The 27,032-nt window shown below is 37.4% G+C and overlaps 2 protein-coding genes across 5 annotated transcripts; one reads left to right on the top strand and one right to left on the bottom strand.

Annotated features, from left to right (window-relative positions):
• Nucleotides 1-1,084: 1,084 nt before the first annotated feature.
• Nucleotides 1,085-4,700, bottom strand: mpv17l (MPV17 mitochondrial membrane protein like). The gene is made up of 4 exons (XM_081388019.1): nt 3,924-4,700; nt 3,773-3,843; nt 2,654-2,683; nt 1,085-2,533 (listed from the first exon to the last, which is right to left on the bottom strand). Exons 1-4 carry the CDS (start codon nt 4,225-4,227, stop codon nt 2,348-2,350), a joined length of 591 nt encoding a protein of 196 aa, XP_081244145.1. The 5' UTR covers nt 4,228-4,700; the 3' UTR covers nt 1,085-2,347.
• A 4,768-nt stretch (nt 4,701-9,468) lies between these two features.
• pdxdc1 (pyridoxal-dependent decarboxylase domain containing 1) lies at nt 9,469-27,011 on the top strand. Of its 4 annotated transcripts, none has more exons than XM_081387408.1 (24): nt 9,664-9,859; nt 10,675-10,748; nt 10,910-10,978; nt 11,149-11,223; nt 11,891-12,037; nt 14,527-14,716; nt 14,844-14,912; nt 15,468-15,546; nt 15,630-15,714; nt 15,799-15,847; nt 15,937-16,038; nt 16,175-16,300; nt 16,417-16,467; nt 20,072-20,152; nt 21,780-21,840; nt 22,757-22,827; nt 23,013-23,118; nt 23,417-23,588; nt 23,874-23,992; nt 24,077-24,198; nt 24,305-24,397; nt 25,107-25,203; nt 25,293-25,391; nt 25,527-27,011. In XM_081387408.1, the coding sequence occupies exons 1-24, from the start codon at nt 9,839-9,841 to the stop codon at nt 25,757-25,759; spliced, it is 2,391 nt and encodes a 796-aa protein (XP_081243534.1). In that variant the 5' UTR covers nt 9,664-9,838; the 3' UTR covers nt 25,760-27,011. The 4 variants fall into 4 exon arrangements, with proteins under 4 accessions (XP_081243536.1, XP_081243535.1, XP_081243534.1 ...); XM_081387407.1 differs by having other exon boundaries at nt 11,888-12,037; nt 25,527-27,008; XM_081387410.1 differs by lacking the exon at nt 20,072-20,152 and having other exon boundaries at nt 9,469-9,859; nt 25,527-27,008.
• The last annotated feature ends 21 nt before the right edge of the window (nt 27,012-27,032 follow it).

The following is a 27,032-nucleotide window of genomic DNA, read 5'->3' as shown; positions in this document are numbered from 1 at the left end:
GTTGTTCCAAACCCGTAAGACTTTCGTTCATCTTCGGAACACAAATTAAAATTTTTTAGATGAAATCTGAGAGCTTTCTGTCCCTCCATTGACAGTCACGCAATACCACTTTTAAGCCCCAGAGAGGTAGCAGACATAATTAAGGTAATACATGTTACAGTAGTTCAACCTCAATTTTATGGAGCGACATGAGTATATTCTATCCCTTAACCATAATTTACAAAATATTAATCTCCAACGCATGTTCACAAGAGCCCCTCGATGCATGCGTGTTGTGTTGATGCGAGAGCACGTTTGTTGTTTGAACGCAACAATTATGTTTTTTTTGCACAAAGCACTCGCGTCAGTCCATAAAATTGAGGTTAAACCATTCACATGGATTACTTTTATGATGTCTTTACTGCCTTTCTGGGGCTTGAAAGTGGTAGTTGCGTAGATTGTCAGTGGAGGGACAGAAAGCTCTCAGATTTCATCAAAAATGTCTTCCTTTGTCTTCTGAAGATGAACGAATGTCTTACAGGTTTAGAACGACATGAGAGTAAGTAATTAATTACATAATTAAAAAAAATTGGGTGAACTATCCTATTAACAAGCAGAATCACTGAAGAAAATAAGAAATTGATGCATATGAGCTGCAGAGCAGTGTAATTTATCAAAGCTAATTTGATAGTGTTGCTTTTACTTACAGGCTGAATGTCTTTTAAGCTACGCTTCATTTCAGCATATGTTGGACACACCAGTTTTACATTTGTGACGTATGGCGATGACGGAAGGATGTCAGAAAGGGTTTTAAAGGCAATTTCTTCATGATCATCTTTGAAAGACAAGTTTACAGAAAAAAAAAAACAGTTTTCATCTATCCACACGCGTATGAATCTACAGTATTTCATATGCACTTAGACGCGAGTAAAACAAACGATTATCAGTTTAAACTAAAAGGTCAGTATAGTGTTACTTACAACTTACCAAGTGACCCAATATGTGTAACCCAACGTTTTTTACTGTGTATGTTTGAATTTGATCATCAAAGGTCAGCAGCAAAGACATTGGTTCATAAAATGAGATTAAATACATATGTATATTTGTGTAATTTCACATTTAATTAATTATTGCAAGTTTGCTTACTATTGCAAGTTTGCATTACACCGTTTTTATTCATTTTGAGGAATACTGAATCTTTGTGTGCAAGTGAGATGAGTCAATGCATGCTCACATTTAGTCTAGATCTATAACCATCATGTTTACACAACACCTCTGTACCTATACTCCAAATTTCTGTACAGGTCAGTCAATAAAAGGAAAAACAAAGTAACTTACATTAATTATTTGAAAAAGTTACTTTATAGTTAAGTAATCTGATTACATAACTCACAATACTTGTAATGTGTAACCCCCAATATAGTCCTGTGCAAAAATACCACTAAAAGTATTTGATCTATGGCAACATCCTTCTTAATTTGTCTAAAATATCACACATTTCAAAACCAAAATAAAAAAGCATTTTTGAAACTAATATGCTACATGTACACATTTTTTTTGTCTACTGTTATCAGAGGTCATGTATAGCAGAGAGAAAGCACACAGCAGACATTTTTGCTCTTCTAAGATTAGCAAGCGTGTGATCCTGCCTAATCCAACACAGGCAATCAGTACCGGAAAAGCTGTTTATCTGTTACCCAGCATCACCCTCAATATCTCAAAAATACTACATTAAGCTGTCGCGTTTCACAATTCTGCACGGTTAAACACCTCACCTCTCACATACACTTCCATAAAACAGAAACTTTACAGCTCATCTACAAACACTGAATTCACTAAAATACATTTTGTTAACCGCACAAAGCAATATATAATCACATTAAAGATTTTTTTTAATAAGATACAAATATTTTGATGAGTAAATGTGCATGTTATGTAAACCTTATGAGTTTGTCTTTAGAAAGATAGTCATGTTTGGACGAAACACTGCATAGTATGTCCATTTTTGTATTTTTTGATAAATTAATAAGGTATTTGGGTAAAATGGCAACCTAATGTCAGAGCTGAATCAGGGCACACCTCTAAAACACCCAGCAACACCATACAATGTACCATACCATAAAGACACAATTTCACTTCTGTAAACAAACTGAATCACATCAAACGTAAAACTATACAAAATAAAATGTTTGTTTTTTTCAGCATAAATATAAATGAAATCTGTGCACACGTTAATTATAAGTTAATTTAATATCACTTTTAATAAGATCATAAGTGACAAGATTTATAAACTGCCTCAATACAGTACTGTGGGACAGAACTATCCATCCGAAAAGGCACAAAGTTGTTCATGTGCGCCACTGTATTTCTACTTCTCCTCGTCGTTACTGCGAGGTAGAAGCCGTTTTTTGGGGGCCATGACCCAAGCGAAGGCCACTGCTGCTGTCCCATCCCCACTCTGTCGTGAGAAACATAAGAACGTGGCCCACAGGAATGCTGAACAGCCCATAAACGCTGTCCTCAGATAAAGAGGCATCAGAACAAAATTCAGAAACTGCAAGAAAAGACAGATTATTCCACATGAATGGTCATTGACAATGCAAAGGATCAAGAAGTATTTATGGCACAGTTATCTGTGTATATGTGGTTTGTGGTGACAGAATGTAGCTCTTACCTGCATGAATGGCCAGTACATTAGTCCAGTCTGAAATGTGAAAAAACATATTTAGAGTATTTGCCATACAAAGCTAGATGTTCTCAGTAACCTAAATTTAGAACATTATCATGTTAACTTGATCACCCTTTTGAACACAAACCCAAGAAATGACACACACATACATACATATACATACCGGTATGTATGTATGTATACATACAATTATATATATATACAATATATATATATATATATATATATATATATATATATATATATATATATATATATATATATATATATATATATATATATACTATATATATATATATATAAATATATATATATATACTATATATATATATATATATATATATATATATATATATATATATATATATATATATATATATATACACACAATATATATATACACACATATATATATATATATTATATACACATACATACATACAATATATATATATTTTTTTGTTGATTAATGTTGATTAATCTTGTTGTTACTTTAAAAATTTAAAAGGTAAAGTTTTTTAAATAAAAATTATTACAGTTTATGAATACTTTATATACTTTGCTCTCTTTTAAAGATGACACTTATGTCCGGAGTTTAACACATTAACACATAATGCTTAATCATAAGTTATTGTATCACATATAGAAATGTACACTCTCAAAAATAAAGGTTCCAATTAAAAGAACCAATTATGGTTCCCCAAAGAACCTTTCAGTGAACAGTTCTTAAAAGAACCAATTTTTTTCTTAGTGTGAAGAACATTTTAATAATCTAAAGAACTCTTTTCCACTTTAAAGAAGTTTGTGTGCGACAGAAAGGTTCAATGGATGTTTGCGGTTCTTCATGGATCCACAGATGCTAATAAATAACCTTCATTTTTAATAACAAAAAACATTCTTTTAACATTTTAGAAGAAATGAATGCATGTTTATATACCTTGACATGGACCCCCAAAAGAAAATCTTGGCTCTACAAACACTCAAAGTTGAACCTTAGATGGATTTTTCAACTACTGGACATATTCGATTTAGACATTAATGAATTATCCTCTGTAAAAGAGGTTGATGATGGGCTAGCTGGTAAAATATGACATATGGACCTACCTTGTATGTATTAAAAAACTTTTCTCGCCAGTCAGCAAATATGTCCTCTTTGCCCTCCAAGAAACTCACACCTGTAAAGACAAAGAACTGAGGTAAATAGAACAAATAAACATGTGCAATATATGTGACAAAGTTGGTATAGCCTATTTACCTGTGTAGAAGACACTGGTCGCCAAAGGTGAAGCAAAAGTTTGGTCAAAAAGCAGTTTGCGGAAAATCATACCAGCCGACCTTCCAGGGAAACGATGCTCTAAGGCTCGTAACCAGAAGTAATTGAAGTTACCGTGGAAACTCAGAGCCACAATCCCCACGTTTCTCGTGTGTCTCCAGTCCATCTCATCTCTCTGCGCGATGCACTGATGGACGAAATCCCCTCCGGCGAACAAGCATCCGTACAGAGTCACATTACTGAGCCAAGGCAATACCTTTGCCCGTTTGAAAAAAGATTTTCTCATGTTCAACAAAACGACAAACGGTTGTATTTTGCAACCTTTGTAAATGATGTCGAAGGGCACGAAACAAAACGGTGACCTGACATTGACAGACGCCCGCAGCTAAGCTCATAAAATGACCTTTTGCTTAGAAGCTACAAGTCAAATATTCAATTAATCCCTTTTGTTTCTAGTCAGTTTGGGTCAACATATTTAAAAGGCACGGTAAATTAGAGAATAATAGTTTGACAGCTCATAATTGTGACTCTTGGCGAACATCTCAGAAACATTAGAAGATCATTACAAAGCACTGCCAAATAAAACAGATCAATCGAGAAGGCTACTTTTGCTTCAGTCCATCTTCGTTTACTTTAAAAGGGTCAGCAAGGCAAAAATAAGAATTGCGGTTCATTTATCCATTTAGCAATTAAATGACAAGGTTCCAGCGCGCGTTCATACAGTGATCAGCAGTTTCCCGTACTTAGTGCTCAAATCCTGTGTTAATCTGCCTGCGCGCTCTCGCGTGTTCAGCGGTGGCGCGCTTTGACCTGATCTGCATGTAATAAAGATCGACCACCCACACTCAGTAAAACCAGTTACCTGATGTTTACATTCGTGCTATCAACGCTCACTGAGACTTTTAATGTTTGAAATGTAAACATAGTTCACCCTTAGAGGAAAACTGAAAACTTAGATAACACGCTATGTTTTTTTTTTTTTTTGGCATTGAGATGATCTCATTTACAGGTCTATAGGCTACAACTTCACAATCATGCAGCACTTAATAGCCTATGCATAAGCTTCCCAAAATGTTGTTTATTTTCAAATATCTGCTCAATGTCTCAGGTTATAAGCACAGTGTGTTTTAGCATTGTCTCCGATTCTTGAACAGATGGTTAGTTTGTGTCGGATCTTTTCAATGAATCACCTGAAGCGGTTTACCAAAATGGCTGCAGTCGAAATCACATAGGCCTACTTCCCTACAATGTAGCAGGGTTGCCAACTTTTGAGTTTAGCTCGGAGTGACACTTCTCCAACGGGGGGGGGGGGGGGGGGGGATATATTTCAATGGGGGGGGGGGGTATTCCAACCCAATTTTTTTGGGGTATTTTTATTTAAAGGAATTAATTATAAAAGCGATTTAAGGGAATAAAGAAAAAAAAGCTTATTGTATTAGTGAAATAATTGTAACTATTTGCAAATAACATCAAAGAAATTATAGCATATTTTCAATTCAAAAAGGCTAAATTTAGTAACGTAAATAAATAAAAATTTGAGTAATTCGCGTCACCGGATACTGTCGGTAGTTGAACATTTCTATTGTAAAACAGTCAAATATTAAATGTTTTCCACTTACATTTTGCCAGGCATTCGTTCACTTCTTTAATCATTCTGACATTGAAGAGCTAGACCGCTGAACTTTTAGTCATCCTAACACCAAACAGAGCGGTGCGTAATGGAGCGCATCAGAACAGCATCAAGAATATCAAATACATTGCAGTGAATCTTTTATTTGCATCTTAAGTTTATAGGCAATAATAATGACTGGTTTGCGAAAGTGTAGAACTCGGTGAGCTCGCGCAAAACACATCTTCAGGACAGCGACTCATTTAAACGCCTCTGATTGGCCAATGCGTTCAACAGACATGTCAGTGATTGGCTACAATGCTCAACGCTGCCGTACGCCGTGCGTGCGCTACAGTTTCTGTCTCGCATGCGTGCTCGCTCTAGATTCCGGGAGATTTTAACTAATTTGCGCCATAAATAGTGGTCCATCCAGTAGTTAAGAGCCTGAATTGTTTATAGTAATTCTGAAATTTAGTGCACACGAGTGAAAAAAAATACAGCACAGAAGAATGTCTAATTTAGCGTGAGATTTCTTTGTTAAGCGTGAGAGCGTGAGATTGAGGCTGAATGCGTGACTGTCACGCCAGATGCGTGAGAGTTGGCAACCCTGATGTAGTACAGGCGAAGAACAGTAGGCTATCTGACAAAAGAAGTAGGCCTATGTCCGAATGGAACCGTTTTTGTAAAAAGTTTTTTTATATTTTCATTTTTTTTTTTTTATATAGGCCTACATTTATAACACTACACTTAGTATTAGGCCTATATTACCTTTGCATCAAATTGCAAAAATAGTTAATGGCGCTGCTGTGAGGGTGTTTCAATCACAGCGGCTATGGGAGTGATGGTAAAGTTGACATCTTTCTCTCTTCTAAATGCCATTATCAGTCTCTCTATTTTTTTTCCCTTTTTTGAAAGTTGTAAAAACACAATTGTGGAGTTTTTCTTTTGCTATTTGAGCAAATGGGAGCACAAATTATATATATAGCCTATTTAATGTAGTCTCTCATTCAACGCTATTGAGGTTTACCCAACTGACGACTTACGCTTCTGAGAAATCCAGAAATGTGAAAACGGTCAATCCACAGTATTCGTAAAATTGTCTGCATCCAAAATCGCATAGCCTGCTTCCCTACTATATAGTAAAACAGTATGTGACAAAAGAAGTATGTCCGAATTCACAGTATTCCTAAAAGAACTGTCAAAAGTACCCAGATAACCTACTTCCGGCAATATTTTGAAGTGTGCATACATCTTTTTTTACAGTCTATGGTGCATACGATTAACACTTTACTATCCCATGAGGCCAGGGGAGAGGATTTAAGAATGGCAGTGAAGTGACGTAACTGACGCTGGTATGTCATAATAATGACAACATGGCGAATGTAGTAGGCTACGTCTGGTTTACATTCATACTACACACATTCATATATAGAACATACACTATATTGCCAAAAGTTTTGGGACGTTTGCCTTGTCATGCACATTAACTTTACTGACATCCCATTCTTAATCTGTAGGGTTTAATATGGAGTTAGCCCACCCTTTGCATCTACAACAGCTTCAACTTTTCTGGGACGGCTTTCCACAAGGTTTAGGAGTGTGTTTATGGGAATGTTTGACCATAGAAGCGCATTTGTGAGGTCAGGCACTGATGTTGGACGAGAAGGCCTATAGCTCGCAGTCTCCGCTCTAATTCATCCCAAAGCTGTTCTATCGGGGTGAGGTCAGGACTCTGTGCAGGCCAGTCAAGTTCCTCCACACCAAACTCGCTCATCCATGTCTGTATGGACCTTGTTTTGTGCACTGGTGCGCAGTCATGTTGGAACAGGAAGGGACTATCCCCAAACTGTCCCCACAAAGTTGGGAGCAGATTGTCCAAAATGTCTTGGACAATCTGCTGAAGCATTTAGAGTTCCTTTCACTGGAACTAAGGGGCCAAGCCCAACCCCTGAAAAACAACCCCGGACCATAACCCCCCCTCCACCAAACTTTACACTTGGCACAATGCAGTCAGGCAAGTACCATTCTCCTGGCAACCGCCAATCCCAGACTCGTCCATCAGATTGCCAGACAGAGAAGCGTGATTTGTCACTCCAGAGAACACGTCTCCACTGCTCTAGAGTCCAGCTTTACACCACTGCATCCGACACTTTGCATTGCACTTGGTGATGTAAGGGTTGGATGCAGCTGCTCGGCCATGGAAACCCATTCCATGAAGCTCTCTACGCACTGTTCTTGAGTTAATCTCAAGGTCATACAAAGTTTGGAGGTCTGTAGCTACTGACTCTGCAGAAAGTTGGCGACTTCTGTGCACTGTGCGCCTCCGCATGCGCTGACCCCACTCTGTGATTTTACGTGGCCTACCACTTCGTGGCTGAGTTGCTGTTGTTCCCAATTGCTTCCACTTTGTTATAATACCACTAACAGTTGACCGTGAAATATTTAGTAGTGAGGAAATTTCACGAATGGACTTACTGCACAGGTGGCAACGTATCACGGTACCACGCTTGAATTCACTGAGCTCCTGAGAGTGGCCCCTTCTTTCACAAATGTTTGTAGAAGCAGTCTGCATGCCTAGGTGCTTGATTTTATACAACTGTAGCCCTGGAAGTGATTGGAACACCTGAATTCAATGATTTGGAGGGGTGTCCCAATACTTTTGGCAATATAGGCTAGTAACGGTTGTGAAGTTATTAGTACTTATTTAAAATAAGTCTACTCAAGACTATGCAATTTTGGATGGAGCCAATCAGTTTGAATAAATCGGAGAAGAGAACCGTCTGTTCCGAACATCACCTATTAGTATTGAAAAATGGGTTATTAAAAACCCAAATAACAGCAATTTTACAAATAAAACTCATTGGAAATATATTTTTACAATAGTTTTATCACACATAAATTTGTTTTTGGTAAATACTATTTAATAAATCCTGCAAATGCTTTTCTTAACACGAATCTGGTTTGGTTTTGGTAAACAGTATTTTAAAAAACAGTTAGCAATAACCTTTCAACCAAGAAGATGTAAATTAATTTGAATGCAAATCATATTTTGGTTTTAAATTACTATAGTTTTGATGAGCTCAATCATGGCTACAACAAAGTGAATTTGGACACGTTAAATGTATTTATTTAAACGTAATCATAAAAGCATGTGATTTCCACGCCGTGATGTCAGAGACCACGTGATGATGTAAAAGAATAGGCTTGTTTGAGATGAGCAAAATCTGCGCAGAATCGATCACCGGTGATCAGCGCGAGATGCATGCCGGTTAGAAATGTGTCCGAGTGCGGTCCGCCTTGCTCTGATGTCATGCTGACGTATGTCAAAAATCTCTCGCGAGCGCAAGGCGCACGTGTCGGATTCTGCAGTCGGGCGCAGTTGCTCTCCACCGACTGCGCTGATCAAAAGCATGATGGGAAACGACTTGCTGACGACACAGCTTAATGTTCATTGGTTTAAACAACCGTGATGTATTGTTCTCTTTTAAAATGTTTGATTTTAAAACTCTGATAGGCTATCATGTTTTATGTGTATACGTTATGTGATAATATTCCCAAACTATCTCAGTGCGATCTCTATGGGTTATGCAATGTAATTTTTATGTAAAAAAAAGAAAGAAAAAAAAAACACGTCTGTATTAAAGAAAAAAGACTGATAAACATGTATTATATAAGTAGGCTACTTTGGGTGTCTTGTTCATTATATTTATTTTCATATAAAAGCAACAGAACTTAAATTCCATCCATGATCCAGTTTATTAGCAACACTGTGAACGAGCGTGAATCCAGTGAATCCCGCGATATCCGCCTTTGATCTCACAGGTGTCAGATCCACTGCGAGAAGAGAGATCTGTCCGGCTTGCCTGCGCTTTTTTCACTCCTCCCCTCACTGCAGCCGCCTACTCTCGCCTACATTTCAGGCGAGGCGAGGCGCATCTCAAACAAGCCTAATAACTGAATCAGGTTTTTCGAATATTTTCTAATCGAAAGAACCGATTTGCGTCCTCGCACTATACTGTACTGCATCATTTTACATGTCTTTGCGTTAAGGGGGTTAACCAAAGAGCTCACGTACACCGTAAAGGGGGCGTATGTTTAGGCTACGTCAGCGCTGCCAGCGTGGAGCGGCATGACACCAGGAAGTAACACAATTCAATTGACTATCCAAATAACCAAGAGAAAGGGTGCCCGACGTGGATTCTTGTGCTTTTTGGGTTTGCTTCCGTAAAATACACAGCAAGCGACAACGCACAGGGACTAGTCCCTGCGACTGGGTTTTCAACATTGCATGGATAAACCGCTCGTGAAGGTAATGTAGAACAGTGCGTATCATTCGTTCCCTGAAGGACTCGCTCATTTGATTAAAGTGCAGGAAGCTTATTCACTGTCATTGACTCAGGGAAGATGATGCGGAGATCTACTGGATTCATTTAAAGCCTCAATCGAGTATTTGCTATTAGTGCATAAAGCTTGATTCTCGCTGTCCTTTTTTATTTATTAATGTGAAAATGAAATTCAGGCTTTAATAGATGGTGGTCCGGCAAAACACACAAAAAAATGGTGGTCTGCAAACCACTTTCGTGTGCAGAGTATCTCAATATCTCAAAACTGACACAAATTCATGCGTTGTGTTAGAGCAGGATGCGCAGGAGGATAAGGCATGACATTATCTCACCAGATGAGTTCCCGAGTAATGGAATGAGCCTTGTCATCCGACAGGTTTTCATATCCTGTATATCAGGAATTATACATGTAGAACAGAGAAAGCTGGAATTAAGAGCCCAAGAAGACTAATTTTATACAAGTTAGCACAATTCACAAAAGGCATTTATCAAGTCAACTAATAGTATTTTTTATTATTTAGTCAGTGTTTAAATGTATTGTAATGTTAAAAACGCTCCATTATCACAAATGGACATAGGCCTTAATGTTTTATTTTGTCTCACATGCAGTGAAAGTGCCCTACAGGTGAAATATGAGTTTGGTTAAAGCTTCAGGAATCATTTTATTTGATGTGACAAGAAATGTGATATGCAGCCATCGCCATCAAGTTAGAAATTTATCCAGTTTTTCAATGCAATGTCCTTCACGGGAAACCATATACCCTTTACTGTGTAATTTTAGATGATGGACCCTACACTTGCTGAGATGGGGAACCATCTTTCTGGTGCCATGAAGATTTTAGAAAGTGGAAAATTGTAAGACCTTTTGCATTACAACATTTTCAGTAATTGTTGTTATTACATTTAAATTGCTGTTCCCTACAAAGCTATCCTTATGACATGTTGACAGTATGTCCAGGGTTTTGTTTTACGTATAGTACCGCTGTATAACCATAATGTTGTGTGGATTTATTCAGGGAATCTGAACAGGGCAAAGAAAGAAGAAAGTTGAGTTGGAAAGACATTCCTGGACCCTTACAAGGAGAGTGAGTGGGACTCTACTACTGTAGATCACATTTTACATTGATAATGTTTCTTGTCTTGCTCGTATTTATAAGGTATTTCATGGGGTTTCAAGCCAGTGCATATCAGCTATATTTACAAAACATTTCAAAGTCTTTCTTTTCTTCTTTCTTTTTCCATATATTTCCGACAGTGGACAGGATGTTGTTAGCATACTCCAGCTAGTCCAGAACCTGATGCATGGAGATGATGACCAGCAGGGTCATCGGTAGGTCACAGCATTATGGAGCTGTTTGGTTTGTAGACCTAAAACCAAGAAACAAATTCCTTAGGAATTTTGAATGTGTTTTTGACAATAGCAGTTTTCAATTTATACACTACTGTTTCAAAGTGTGGGATCAGTAAGATTTATATCTGCTCAGTTGCTTCACTATGTTCTTAAACTAATGCTTAAACTATGCTCAATATTAAAAAAAGTAACTCATACTTTTGTTCAGCAAGGATGCATTCAATTTCTCAAAAGTAACAGTAAAGACTTTTATAATGTTACAAAAGATTTGTATTACTGAAAATTCAGCTTTGACATCACAGGAATAAGTTCTACCGTAATTTATATTAAAATGGAAAACGGTTCTTTTAAATTAATAATATTTTACAATATTACTGTTTTACAGTATTTTGGATGAAATAAATGCAGCATTGGTGAGCAATAAGACTTCTTCAAAACATAAAATGATCTTAAAGACTTTATACAGACAAACTTCAAATAAAATACAAGGCAGAAAAGTCTCTTAGAGTATTGTTATTCAAAGGCTTTTTTTACTCATTAACCAAACCTGTTGACGCCACAACAGGACAGCTCCATTATATTGCACCGAGAGCATATGTAAACCCCTCCGTGTGGTGTGATAAAACTATAAATGTCTGTTTAGCAGGATGCAGTATGTCGGAGAGCAGGGACACATGGCTCTGTTGGGACACAGTCTGGCCGCATATATCTCTGTCCTGGAACGAGAAAGATTGAGAAAGCTGACCACCCGCATCCTGTCGGACACCACTCTCTGGCTCTGCAGGCTTTTCAGGTACGTTCAAGTTCTCTCTGTAATCTCATGTGGTTTCGGGTGGATTTTCTTCTCCTTGTCATACAAACACATTTAAGTGATGTATAGAGATTTGTGTTAAATAGCATTAATAAAACCATCTTTGGTTCATCTTAGCAAATTGAATAGGCTGTGTCTTTCACTTAAAAAAGAGTTTAAGTATAAAAAACATCGAGCTTTTTATTATAACAGTGACCCAGAAATTAAAATTCTGTCATTAATAATTAATTTAATTAATTAATTACTCACCCTCATGTCTTTCTAAACTCACTTTCGTTCATCTTCGGAACACAAATGAAGATCATTTTGATGAAATCTGACAGCTTTCTGTCTCTCCATTGACAGCAACTAAAACTGTGACGCTTCAAAAAGTTCATAAAGAGATCGTAAAACTAATCCATATGAACTGAGCGGTTTAGTCCAAATTTTCCGAAGAGACTCGATCGCTTTATATGATGAACAGATTGGATTTAGGCTTTTATTTTGGACAATTTAGGCTTCTTTGACTTAGGGGATTCTTTGACTTTATTTATCAGCAGAATTGACATCTGACAGGAGTTACCACATCCTGACGCCATGTGTCTTTACTGGATCTTTACGGGATGTGTGTGAACGCACTCACAGATTCCGGAAAATCACTGGCAGTGTGAATGAACCAAAATCAAACAATCCGTGTATTTTCTGGAATCTCTGTGTGAAGGAGGCTTTAGTCTATTTTTTCCAGGGTGGATCTATTATCACTTTACACAGATTAAAGGGGTGGTTGAGTGTGATTTCACTTTTCTAACTTTAGTTAGTGAGTAATGTTGCTGTTTGAGCATAAACAACATCTGCAAAGTTACAATGCTCAAAGTTCAAAGCAAAGGAAGATATTTGCTTTTAAAGAAAAGGACTACAACAAACGGCTGGAAGGGACTACATGACATTCCTCTCGGGTTAGTGACATCACTAACCCTAGAATTTACATAAACCCCGCCCCCGGGAACACGCAGTCCATGTTGAGAAGAGGAAAAGTTGTTGTATAAGAGTACATTTGTGAGTCAGCTCAAACTTTAGCATCCATCTTTTCACATGCAATAGAAAGTCACTCTGTGTGCATCTCACAACAGTTCATATATGAGCAATTTTATAGATTTATCATGACAGAATATCCTAATTGAAGATAGTTAACTCCACATCAGCAACATAAATTCATCAACTAACCATTCAGAGACGTCCTGTTGCATTCTACATGTTGTCACTTCTTCTTGAGTCTCTCCATCCTTATCTGACTCCGTTTAACATTAAAGGCAGAACAGTTTCTGTCATTTTAGTGTGTCTGCGAGAGGTAATAGCAGCTGCTAACAGACACAAGCTCTTGAAACCCTGCCCTCTACAGCAGCTCATTTGCATTTAAAGGGCCAGGCACAAAACGGTGCTTTTTCGCAAACCCTCAAAAAGTGACAACTTTAACTTGCTATTTAAAAATATCTGTGGGTATTTTGCACTAAAACTTCACACACACACTCTGGGGACATCATAGATATATTTTACATCTTGTGAAAAGGGCATTATACCACCCCTTTAAAGTCATGCTTTGAACTTTGGTGATTTTTGAAGAAATGTATGGTTTTAAATCTTCAGCAAATAATTATAATATATTGTAATATTAAAAATGTTAAAAAGAGACACTCTACCAACAAAAGAGGAGGTGCAACCGAAAATCTAAATCTAAATATTAAAGGGGTCATCGGATGCAAAATTCACTTTGATATGGTGTTTGCATATAAATGTGTCTTTGCAGTGTGTGGACACAACCACCATACAATGAAAAAAATTAATTCACTCATTTTTTTTAAATCCTCAAATCTGAACACTCTCAATAATCAAGCCGTTTGGATTTTCTGAGCAATATGATGTCATATTGCTCATGCTCCACCCACGACTACTGACGAACTGTCCCGTATTAGCATATTTCCGCCCTCAGCCATTTGTATACTGTCTGCCAAAGCTGCACTTTACGTGTCTTGTGCGACAGCCCCCATGGAAGAGAGGGGTGGGGTGAGCAGTTGCTCATTATCATTTAAAGAGACATGCACCGAAACGGGTCGCTGTCAACAGAGCTGTTTTTGAGGAGGTAAAAAGGGTGTTGTTTTACACAACCATTGAGGAATTTTAACCAAAGTATGTTACAAACTTTACATGAAGACCCTAAAGCAGGGATCAGCAACTCCGGTCCTGGAGGGCCACTGTCCTGCAGAGTTTAGCTTCAGCCCTGATAAAAACTCACCTGCCTGTATCTATCTAGTAATCCTGAAAACACTGATTGCCTTGTTCAGGTGTGTTTAATTAGGGTTGGAGCTAAACTCTGCAGGACAGTGGCCCTCCAGGACCGGAGTTGCTGATCCCTGCCCTAAAGAATCATACCAGCTTGTGGAAAATGGGGCATCCGATGACCCCTTTAAAATATTTGAATTAATTATTTTTCATAGATATGAAAATGGCTCTGCATATTACCATGAAGATGATCGTGAGGGGCTGCTGAAGGTGTGTCGGCTAGTTATTAATGCTCATTATGAGGAGTACGCTACAGAGGGCTTTACAGTGCTGAGCTCCAAACATCCTGTGATTTACCAAAGTGCTGCATGCAGACCTGGCCTGGGACAACATCTCTGCAGTCAGGTACAATGTCACCTCCACTTCACTTGTCTATGCTACATGATCTGAAATGTTTCACATTACCACCACACTATATTAAAAAAAATGTGTGTGTTTGTTTAGTGGTGGATACTATGTGTTTTCTTTTCAGCTAGGACTGCCTCTGTCAAGCCTTTGTATTGTGCCCTGTAACACCATGTTTGGCTCCTTGCATCAAATGGTAAGAATTTGTCTTAAAAAAATACAGTAAAAACAGTAAAATATTTATATTTTAATATATTTTAAAATGTAATTCATTCCAGCGACGAAAAAGCTGAATTTTCAGCATCATTACTCCAGTCTTCAGTGTCACATGATCCTTCAGAAATCATTCTAATATGACGATTTGCTGCTCAAGAAACATTTATTATTGTTATTATCACTGTTGAAAACAGTTGTGCTGATTAATATTTCTATGGAAGCCGTGATGCATTTGATCAGGATTCTTTGATGAATAGAAAGTTCAAAAGAACAGCATTTATTTAAAATAGAAATCTTTTGTAACTCTATAAATGTCTTTACTGTCACCTTTATTCAGTTTAATGTATCCTTGCTGAATAAAAAAAAATCTCTCTGATCCCCAAACTTTTGAACGATAGTGTACATTTAAGAACAAATTAAATCAAGTAAAAGGAATTTGCATTAGTGTATATGCGAAACATTAAATAGAAAGACAAATGGAATTGAAACTCTTTGTTCAGAAATGGTGTGTTTTTCTGTAAATTGTCTTTTACAGGATGTTGCATTGCTTGACAAGCTCATCAAAGATGATCGCGAATCAGGGAAAGTTCCACTGCTGTTGATAGCGAATGCTGGTCGGTTTGCTATAGGACCTTATTTATTCAAGCAACTTAGTGTTTTGTTTTTGGTGATCATTAATGTTTAGTTAATCTCTCAGGAACGCCAGGTGCAGGTCACACAGACAAACTCGGGCGTCTGAAAGAGCTCTGTGTTCAGTACAACATGTGGCTCCATGTGGAGGGGTTGGTATCAGCTGGTTATATGTTTATATGTGTGTGTGTGTGTGTAAATGAACAGATTTTGACTTTCTGTGGCATTCTTTTCAGGGTTAATTTGGCAACGCTTGCTCTTGGTCAGATCTCCTCCACTGTCACGGTATGTTGTGGGTTTTTTAGCACTCAAATGCCTGCATTTTCTTCCTGTTGTCAAGAATGCGCTCTAATTTTCTCCCTCTCACTATCAAGGCGGCCACCAAGTGTGATAGTATGACTTTGACTCCAGGCCCGTGGTTGGGCCTGCCCGCTGTGCCCGCTGTCACTCTTTACAGACATGAGGATCCGGCCCTGGTAAGTTGGACCATTAATATAAGTACCAATTAGCATTATAGAGCACATCATATGGAAATGTAATCCAGAGTTGTGATCATACAGTGTGCAAATACCTCATGCTGTTTGTCTTGTCCTCCCTGCCGGTTGGGGGCAGTCTCTCACAGCAGGTCTGACATCCAGCCAACCCGTGGAGAAGCTTCGGGCTTTGCCTCTCTGGCTGTCCCTTCAGTACCTTGGGCATGATGGGATTGTTGAGAGGATTAAGCATGCCTCTCAGCTAGTGAGTACCCTGCCAACTTCATTTAGATAATCCCATGCACTGTAGTGGGCGTAAAGTACTATAAACACTGCAAGATTTACTCTGACCTTGTTGGGAATTGTTCTGTTTCTTTCTAGAGTGAACAGCTTTTGGAGCATTTGAAGACACTGGCTTCAATAAAAACCTCGGTAGGTCAACTTGTCTTGATCCATTCAGCTACAGAGTATTTTACGGTTACACCACAGTCCTCACAAATAAGTATGTGAATTGAAAAGTATTTGAAGCTTTTGTGTATCAGTATTTCCTCTACCCGGAGTTGGTGTTGCTCCATCTATTTAATGATAGCTCTATCTTCACTCGCCCCATGTTGTTCCAAACTCAAATTAATTAATCTTCCATGTAACAAACACTAAATTTAAAAGTATCACAAAAGTAGTCCATGTGACCAATATTCTAAAGGCATATGATAGTTTCTGTGAGGAACAGATTCACAGGCATGAAAACTCCTCACCTTTCGGCGAAATTCGCCGTTTTAAAACCTAAAAGGGTCACCTACGTGATTTGTGCAGATCCGATGAGAAAATATTTAGAGGGGGGGGGGGGGTCGAGGTCGAGGCCAGCATTTATCCCCTATAAAGTTACCATAAACTTCGCAGCTTTAAAAAACAATCATCATTCCTAATGCCGAAACATGACAGCCAATACGAGTCAGAGTAACGGGCAGAAATGTTTTCTAAGTCTTACACCGCGAGTCTGACAACTGGACACACTGCCGAACATAGAACCGCACGTCGGAAAGCAAGCCTGAGGTAAGTTAGCTTACAATGTTAACTGTCCTGTCAGATACAGACAGCGATGTTGCCAATGTCATTATTTTTACATTTTGACATAGAAGTGGGCGAGATAATATCGCGAGCGGGCGCGGGCGCCGTGAGCGCTGAGCGAGCAGGAAACAAGTAACAGTTAGTGCAGTGTTATTCATTGCGCGGCTCGCGAGCCTCATGTGGCTCGCCAAGCTTTAATTTGTGGCTCGCATGGCGGTAAATAATACGGTGATATGATAATGCATTCACTAGAGATATTTCATAAAAACATTAATAACAAGTAGGGCTTTAACATAACCCGTTAAAAACTCAAAGTGTCAGCTCTATTACAAATAATTTCGATTGGATTGAAAGGGGTGGTTTATCGAGAGAACGTGAAAAAACTTGATCGATTGAAAACCGAAACTGAAAGGACGACGTATGACGAGCTGAACGAGCTGTTCTCGTGATGAAGTGTCATATAAATGAGTATCCTTTCATTCTATAATTCTCCTTTCACTCAGCATCTGTGAAGTGAAGCAGGACAGTCCTTGTTTCAGATTATCATACAGACGACTGGTTTGGGGCATTTTTAATGCGTGATAAATAGTATAGTAAATAGTTTTTTTTCCTCTGACACCCGATGAAATTAGTAGATCAGCGGCCCATTGGTTCTTTTCTTGATTAAGTTAGTATAGAAATTAGTACAAAACTAATTATGAAAGTTTCCTTTATTTTTCAGTGCATTTGTTTTACAATATATGGCTATTACTATCATGGGATTAATATTATAACTATTATTGTAGTAGTAGACAGACACTGTAACTAAAAGAGTTTTGAATTTTTCTTTGTTTAATTTGCACCAGATTGATGAATTTAACATTTAAAAAGCACAAAATTTTCTTACGGGGGAGCATGCCCCCGAACCCCCCTAGAGTGGCAGAGGTCCACTCATCACAGTGATCCAAAAATCCGGTGAGAAACACTGGTAGCCTAATACTATGTCAATGCAGCTTACATGTTTTTTGGGGGGGTGTTCATCACTGTGGAGTACACTGTAAAAAAAATCCCGTTGTTTTTACGGAAAAAAACTGGCAGCTGTGGTTACCAGAACAATACTGTAAAAAACACATCAAACCGTAAACATACTTACGGAGTTACATGTAAATTTAACATTTTAAACATGTATATTTAACATTGGATTTCAGTAATATGATATAATGTTATACGACCTATTGAAGTATTAATATCTGTTTTGTACCATAGTATTACACTTACAAACCAACAATCTCAGCAGTAATGAGAGTTACATGATTAATCAAAGCTCATCACAAGTAGTACTTCCACAAGTAAATTAATTTTAATATACAGAAGGTGCACAGTGTCATTCAAACAAACATTAAACACCATAATGGTAACACACATGAAATTTTAAAAATACAATAAACATTAATTTAACAACATTAAATGTAAAATAAAACCCTAATGTACATAACTGATTATAAAAAAAACTAAGAAAACTATGATGAAATATAGTTATTTCAACAAAAAATAACTTCCAAAAACTGTAAATTTAACGGTATTTTACAGTAAAATGACATTAAATGTACCATTAGATCTATCACAGTTATTTACCGTATATAGTACGGAAACTTTCTGTTAACCAATTAACAGTTTTTCACTGTAGCATTTTTACAGTCTTTTACTGTTAAAATCACGATCATTTTTTACAGTGTATAGTTCAATTCTATTAATAAATGAGAAATTTGTACTAATTTCATCTGTTCGTGTTAACTGTCACGCGTTACACACTCATTACATTTATTAAAAAAAAAAATTGTGTGTGTGTGGGGGGGGGGGGGTGGGTTGGGCTGGGTATGGGCTGGGTATGCCGCCTTCTCACCTTTTTTACCCCTGACCTGTTTTCATGCCTGGATTCACTTGACAGCTTCGCTCAAATTCGCATTCACAGAAAATGTTTGGTGAATAATTACTTATTTTATGGTCTGTTGTCACATAAAACTATTGTGTTGTTATTGTTAACTAAACGTAAAACTAAAAATCATTTTAATTAATTGAAATAAAGCTATAAATATAAGAAACACTTAACCTTAAAACACTTAAATTAAAAGTAGAAATGTTGCTTTGCAAACTACCTGAAATAAATAAGGTATTGTACTAGAAGCAGAAAATAAAAAATAAAAATGACAAGCATATAAAATTACTAAAACTTAAACTAAAATTAAAACTAAAAAGCTAATTTAAAATATTAATAAATGCTATAATTGTATATAAATAAAATTATCATAACAATGCTGTATGGCTTCCAAAGGCATAAAATTATAGTACACGAGTCGACTACTTTCAAGATACATTTGTTGTGCTTTTTTCATTTTGGAGTTCGACAGCCCCAGTTCCCATTTACTTTCATTATATGGGAAAGAGCTGTCACGATATGCTTTAAAAATTCACCTATTGTGTTCCACGGAAGAAAGAAAGTCGAACGGGTTGGGAATGACTTGAAAGTGAGTATATAACCCAACTTTTCATTTACTAGTGACCTTTTTCTTAAAACATTGATGATATCATCAGCACTGGCAGACATTTCTGCCATTTAAAACCATACTCCATATCACAGTGCTGAAATATGTCAGCTGAAAATGAATATATCAGCTACCATTGGTAGATATTATTTACACTTTTTATTTGAAGCTTTGTGAAATTTTGCTTCTATTATATCAGTGGCCCACTTTTTCCTTTCAGTCAGAGAATCTAGGCTTAAACCTTAAAAGCAAACACCTCTGTTCTGTGTCACCACCATTAGGATATCCTTGACAGCGAGGTGTCTCTCCTCGAGGCTTTGCGCATGGTAAAGAGCAGAGTGTTTTTCATATGTATGTTTGCGATGTGGTTTGTGACCGTCAGCAATGTGTGCAGCTCTTATTCTGTATACATAGTGTGTTAGTGAGCGTGGGTACCTTGGTTTCAGGATGTGGTGTCTCATTCCCGGGTCCCTCCCATCTCCGGGGGCTCGCTGCGGGACGTGCTGGGCTCTCTTATACTCTCTATTGTAGGTGGGACCAACCCTCTGCTTGCTTGATCCCACTCCACTCCTCCCTTTCACCTGCGCTGTTTCTCCACTGTTCCCTCCCTCACCATGTCCACCCATAAGTGCTGGTGCTCAGTTTAAAGGCTTTTACTCATGTAAAGGCCTGCCAGTGCTACAGGCATGTGCAAACAACATTTAGGAAATGTCACTTCACAGAGCCTGATGACTTGTTGGGTATCAATGCTGAACCTCGCTTTAGAGCAACGATGAGCCATGATGGGAAATAAGCAGAATTCTTTAAAAGGGGGGTGAAACACTCAGTTTCAGTCAATCTCATGTTAATCTTGAGTACCTATAAAGTAGTATTGCATCCTTCATATCTCCAAAAAGTCTTTAGTTTTATTATATTTATAAAAGAAAGATAGGCTGTACCGAGTCTTTCCGGAAAAAACCGAGCGTCTGGAGGCGTGCTGTGTGGGCGGAGCTAAAGAATCACGAGCGCTGTTCACTGTTTACTTGCTGTGCTTACGCGCCGATAGCTAACAACACACAGACATTTGAAGCAGTTTTACTCACCGCCTGCGGTTCCAACGCACGACCGTGAACCTTTATTGTTGGGACTGCTCCATCCTTAAGCATTAGACGATCTGCAAATCCGGCAAATACTTCCCTAAAGCCGAGCACAACGCTTTGATGGGCGTACTGCTTTCGCTCTCTCGCTCTGGTCTACGGGTGCGCGCGCGCCCTTCCGGGAGAAGTGCCCTTAGGACCAGTATAAGGAAATTACGCCCCATCTGACGTCACACATACCCATACTCGAAAAAAACTTTCCGAAACTTGTGACAAACCGGAAGGAGTATTTTTGCCACAGAAATACTCCTTCAAACGTACAACTTTATTTTTGAAACTTTGTCCATGTTTAGCATGGGAATCCAACTCTTTAACAGTGTAAAAAACTCAGTATGCATGAAATAGCATTTCACCCCCCCTTTAAAATGGCCTTTGTGAGAGATGGAGCAAATTTGATGTTCCTGTGTGTAATACTAACAATCGAGTTGGTTCAGAATAAAGTTAATCATACGTTAGATGCGACTATATACGTAGCTATTACAGGAACCACATTACAACATTTATTTAATGTTTTTGAGAGGCTCAGTGAAGTCATTTGTTCATAAAACAAATCTTATATTTGTTAAAAGAGCTTAGACAGGAAAGAGTCACTTGGATGATATTTTTAAGGTTTTATTTCCTTTATTATCCTTTATTTATCTGTTAATTTACGTATGTGATGGTTAGACTTTTATTTATGAAAATGTCCATTAATCATGTAAGAAGCATAATTTAATTAATTATATGCTTTTCTTAGTTGTAGCAAAGGTTCCAGCAACACAGAGACATTCCAGCAGCACTAATGCATGACTTTAGGTCACGTGCCACATTGTCCAGATTGACCTGTCAAACCTGTAGCTAGCAAACAAAAAGCCTCTCCATGACATTGCCTCACAGCATTTAAATACTTAACCAATTGTCACAATAACATGTTAGTGCTCACAGCATGACATTAAGGCCTCCTGTAATAAATGCTCAGATGTGTCACAGGTGTTTTGAGACCCCGTCCCCACCCTCTGTGTCTCTCTGATGTTTGTAGGTGGAGGATGAACTGAATTCTCCCGTGGTGGTGTTCAGGTTTTCACAAGACAACAGCGCACGTAAGTTTCCTTTCCTTGGTTGTGTCTATGTGGTTCTGTGTGTGTGTATGTATGTGTGTATATGTATATGTATATGTATGTGTATGTGTATGTATGTATATGTATGTGTATGTATATATGTATATGTATATATACATATATATACATACATATATATATATATATATATATATATATATATATATATATATACACACACATATATATACACATACATATACATATATACATATACACATACATATATATGTATATATATATATGTATGTATGTATGTATGTATATGTGTGTATATATATATGTGTATATATATATATATATGTGTATATCTCGTAACAAAGACACATTAAAATAAGATGCAACCATACACACAACCTATGTATGTATATATATATATATATATATATATATATATATATATATATATATATATATATATATATATATATATATATATATATATATATATATATATATATAGGTTGTGTGTATGGTTGCACTTTATTTTAATGTGTCTTTGTTACACTGTATTTATACATTTAAGTACTGAGTATTTTTTATTAATTAACTACATGTACATACTATAGGGTTAGGGTTAGTTGCATGTAGTTATGCATCATTTATAGTTATTAGTATTATTATTATAGTTACTGCATGTAACGTAACAAGGACACTGTAAAATAAAGTGTTACCCTTTTAATCAGCAAGGATGGATTAAATTCAAAATTAAAGTGACATTAAATACATTTATAATGTTACAAAAGATTTAATAATATTTCATAATATTATTGTTTTTACTATTATTTTTGACCAAGTAAATGCAGCCTTGGTAAACATAAGAGACTACTTTCAAACTTCTGAATAGTGGTGTGTGTGTGTATATATATCTCTAACAGCCAAAAACTCTCATTTTCAGCCTCGAGTGGCGGCTCAGTAGAAGGATATTTTGCAGGAGAGAGAGATATCATTGATGCCCTTAACAGATGGGTAAATGCTTCTCTCACTAACAGTATATTACAGGAAATAAGTAAGCTGTGAAATAAGTAAGCTGTGAAATAAGTAAGCTGAGAGCATGTATAATAGAATGCAGTGCGACATATATATATATATATACACCGTAGATGCTTTTCTTACAAACGAGTGACCCCGACTGCTTTGATCTGATTTGACAGTTGGGTGAGCAGTTGGCGCAGCAGGTTCCCCTCAGTGGCGTAGATGTGGTTGAGCTGGAAGATGAAGGCACATGTGTTCGTTTCAGCCCCCTCATGACCGCTGCAGGTCAGACATTTGAGAGATAATTAAAAATCTGGAATGCTAACACACTGACTAAGAAACTGAAGACAAACTGGGCGGAGCTTTTCCTATAATTATGCGGGTTATACTAAGAAGAATTGGCCTATATAATGTTATTTAAAAACGTTTGAATGGCTGGGCAAACAAGCATATGTATTTATTCTGAGCATGGCAAGTAAAAGCTGTTTTCTTTGCCCAAAATTTCTCACACATTTTTAACGTGTTTTTTAACGCATTTCTCACATGTTCATTCTTACAATGATGGTGATATATGTGTGTGTAGCCCTTGGGACTCAGGAGAATGATGTGGCGGCACTGGTGGAGAAGCTGGGAGAGATGATTCCAGTGCTGTGCTGCACCCTACGCTTCAGACAGGACTTCAAGGACGAGGTGCTACAGCAAGCTTCACTCTCATACATTGAGGACCTGAGCTGGCCTGGTCTTGGAGTTGTGAGGTGAGACTCTGGAGTCAAACCTCAATCAATTTACAGCACATTTTACATTGCATTCATGCATTTGACAGACGCTTTTATATAAATTGCATTTAATACATTTAGTGAGTTTTGTGTTCTCTGGGAATCGAAAGCATAACCTAATCTGCCAGCTGAGTTACAGGAACAAGCTACAGGATACATTCACCCTAATATCAGATGTTCCCTCGTTCCGAGGAGGAAGGAAACTTTCCTTATTGCACGTTTCCACAGCGCCTGACAGGTTCTTTTGTTTGTTTGTTTCATCAGGTATGAGCCCAGAAACACAGACCTTGATGAGGATAAGAGACAACAAAGGGTGGAGAAGATCAACAGTGAATTGCTTAATAAACTGATGGAGCTTGATACAGACCTGGAGTTCTCTTGTGGTAAATGACTAATGGTCCCATGACTGACAGCATTGCTTTTAAATTCACAATTCTGTGACCTCAAAACTGCTGTCTTGTGTCCAGGTCCTGAGTTCTGTGAAGAAACTAATTGCATATTTATTGGAATGGCAACTGAAGACCTGGATGTGGCAGAGTTGGTGGAAACTATAGGATCTGTTGGAAGAGACATTGAGGAAAGTGGAAAGGTATGCATTCTTTTTTTTTTTCTTCTTTTGGACAGGTGTTTAATCATTTGAGTAGACACGGAATATCAGATAAATAATTAGAAATAAAGCATCTGTTTGTGCCTAGTTGTTTGAGAACATGACTGAGGTCGTGAGAAGAGGCATTCAGGAAGCTGAGCTGCAGCTTCAGAAAGCAAATGAAGAGAAACTTATTGAGGAGGTGAGTGCATATGTGTAAGTAGACAGTGGACTCCAAAATTCTGAGACCAAAGAAACTTCTTTAACCCTGAAAATAAACAAATTTCAGGATTCTGAAATAGTTAAACCAAAGAAAGTTTATTGCAAGTTTCTGCACTTCATTTCTAGGAAAAATAAGTCAATATTACCGTTTCAAACACGTTTGACTACATGAGCGTCTACACTATGAAAGCAATCCAGTCGAATGAATTTTCAACTAACTCTGGAATTGGTCGAAAGTGGACAAGCTCAAAACGTTTTGGACCCCGTTTACACCTGTATCTAACGTCGTCTACTTGTGATCCGATGGACCAAAACGCATCTTAATACCAGGTGTAAACAGGGCCTGTGTGACATTGATCATGTGACTCCTTGTTCAGATGGTCAAATGTTCTTGTTTCCGTTGAAGATGCTCTTTATATCATTCTCAAATCATGATGGAGAACATGATCATTGTGTTTTACAATAAACAATAGAGAGACAAACCAAATAGACATTTAGAAATTAAGTTCAACTTCTCAAATTGTAGTTCTGATTATATAATGTTTAATAAATGTTAGTAATTATTACATGTATACAATAAAAAAATAAAGGAAAATATTTTCGTGAAATTCCTTTTCTGATTAAATAGACATTAAATCATTCCAATAGAGATTATGTTGATGTGTCATTTTTCTGCATTTATTTTTCAGGGCGTACTTCGACAAATTCCTCTAGTTGGCTCTGTGCTTAACTGGTTCTCCCCGGTTCAGGCCTCTGTCAAAGGAAGAACTTTTAACCTAGCTGAAGGTATATATGTGCTAAAAATGTTTTCTGATGAAATTGTCAAGAGAACTAGTTGTTTTCAGGTTTGTATAGCATCTATTTTTTCTCCATAGGTTGTCTGGACAGCACCGAGCCTGTTTATTCCATAAAAGCCCAGATGAATACAGAAGCTTCCCCTGATTCCCCCAAGTCCAGCACCAAACGGTTTCCAGGTAACATCTTGATCTAAGATCAGCATGACCCTAATTACACTGAATTACTCCGCATCCACAAAATAATGAAATCACTTTTGGTCTTTCATTGATGTTCACAGAACTCTCAGGTTAATCATACCATGTGATTCACAGGCCAAAAACTCTTCCGGCGGCATGGAGCAGGCTCAGACTCTATCAGTGATACCAGCTCTGTCAGCCATCTCGAAGAATCGTTCAGGGAAACGGCACAGGTGCAGCAGGTCACTGATGTGGAGGAGGCGGAGGTCCCTCAGGAGAATCCTGCGCACATACCGGAGGATACAGCTTCATCCGACCAGCGTGTGCCAGAGGGACAAGAGACAGAGAGCGTAGACAACCTTAGATAAGACCACTCTGAAATGGTTGCTCATGAGGTTTGCTCTATATAACAGAGGAATATGCCTCCATGACCTTGATGCCTTTGAGCAAACCACTTTTGAAATTAAGAAAAGAAGCAGCTTTAAATGCAAATAACAAAACACTGGAATTTCATGAAAAAAATGTCTGAATATATGTCTAAATCTCACATCCCTTATTAGTTATTAAATAATCAATTGCACTTTTTTAAAAGTTTGGTTAATCATATGTTATAGGGTCTGCTCACAGTTCTTTATGTGCACTGCCAGTATATTCTACCATTATGGGTGGCAGTACTTATGTTTTGATTTTGAACGCTTATCTTTGTCATCTACAGGCCTGTCTGACAGGTTTTCTGATCCGTTTCCACACAATATTTACACAACGAAAGGGCTATTGTGGCCTTACCGTCATGATTATTAATGTCAAAATGTCTTGTTTGCCAAAAGCTGGTCTTGCTTTACGTGCTCTCTAAAGGCAGACGTATAAGAAGGAAAGTTGATGCTTGAAGACTCTGTTTCTTGCAGCTGTTTCTAATCAAACGATAGCCTTATTGCACTTTTATGTACAGAATGTCACACTTTAATCAGAACAGCAGAATATTTATTTATCCTATAAATAATTATCTTGGAGAACATTAGGCTATTTAGAGACACGAGTAACATTTGCTATGTCTAAAATAAGTTCAAATCAAACAGATACCCATCCAGCACTTTTGGTTTTACCAATAGTGAAATGATTATTAGACTGTTCTCACTGTGAAGAATGTTTCAGAGATGTCTCTTTGAGTAATTGTTACATTTTATTTTGGATGTTTATGAAGGCTACACATAATGTACTAAAATGAAGATCCTTATTTGTTGTTTACACCAATGTTAATGGTTTTAGCACACAAAAAAAGCATTGCTATTGGGGAAATGTAGTTTCATTTAGTGTATGAATATTGTGAGAAGAAATTCACTACAATTATATCACATCCATCCATATTTTTGAGGGGCATAAAGTGCTCTCTCCGTAACTGTGCTTCCTTACTGAATAATGTAATTGTAGATCTGCTCATCTTTTTTCAAAATGATTCTGTCTTAACTGGTGCAATAAATAAATGGGATTTTCTTTGGGGGGAATGAGTACGGACTTATTGTGTCAAACGTAAGAAAAGTGATTTTTTTTTTATAATTACAATTTTATTTTACAATGAGCGGTTATGTAAATGACAATAAAAAAGATGCTAAAATACGACTTAAGAGTGTTTTTTTTTTTAAA

The sequence above is a fragment of the Scardinius erythrophthalmus genome (assembly GCF_964197995.2).
Source record: "Scardinius erythrophthalmus genome assembly, chromosome: 1".
Taxonomy (NCBI): domain Eukaryota; kingdom Metazoa; phylum Chordata; class Actinopteri; order Cypriniformes; family Leuciscidae; genus Scardinius; species Scardinius erythrophthalmus.
Note: the sequence above shows the minus strand (reverse complement) of the source record. Positions and strands in the feature narration are given on the sequence as shown.

Bases quoted from the DNA above. Each gene is read 5' to 3' on its own strand.
- mpv17l (XM_081388019.1), bottom strand. From the start codon at position 4,227: ATGAGAAAATCTTTTTTCAAACGGGCAAAGGTATTGCCTTGGCTCAGT. The intron at 3,844-3,923 runs GTAAATAGGCTA...TTGTCTTTACAG, and splicing joins GACCAGTGTCTTCTACACAG to GTGTGAGTTTCTTGGAGGGC. The intron at 2,684-3,772 runs GTAGGTCCATAT...TTCACATTTCAG, and splicing joins AGTTTTTTAATACATACAAG to ACTGGACTAATGTACTGGCC.
- pdxdc1 (XM_081387407.1), top strand. From the start codon at position 9,839: ATGGATAAACCGCTCGTGAAG. The intron at 9,860-10,674 runs GTAATGTAGAAC...GTGTAATTTTAG, and splicing joins TGGATAAACCGCTCGTGAAG to ATGATGGACCCTACACTTGC. The intron at 24,199-24,304 runs GTATGCATTCTT...GTTTGTGCCTAG, and splicing joins ACATTGAGGAAAGTGGAAAG to TTGTTTGAGAACATGACTGA.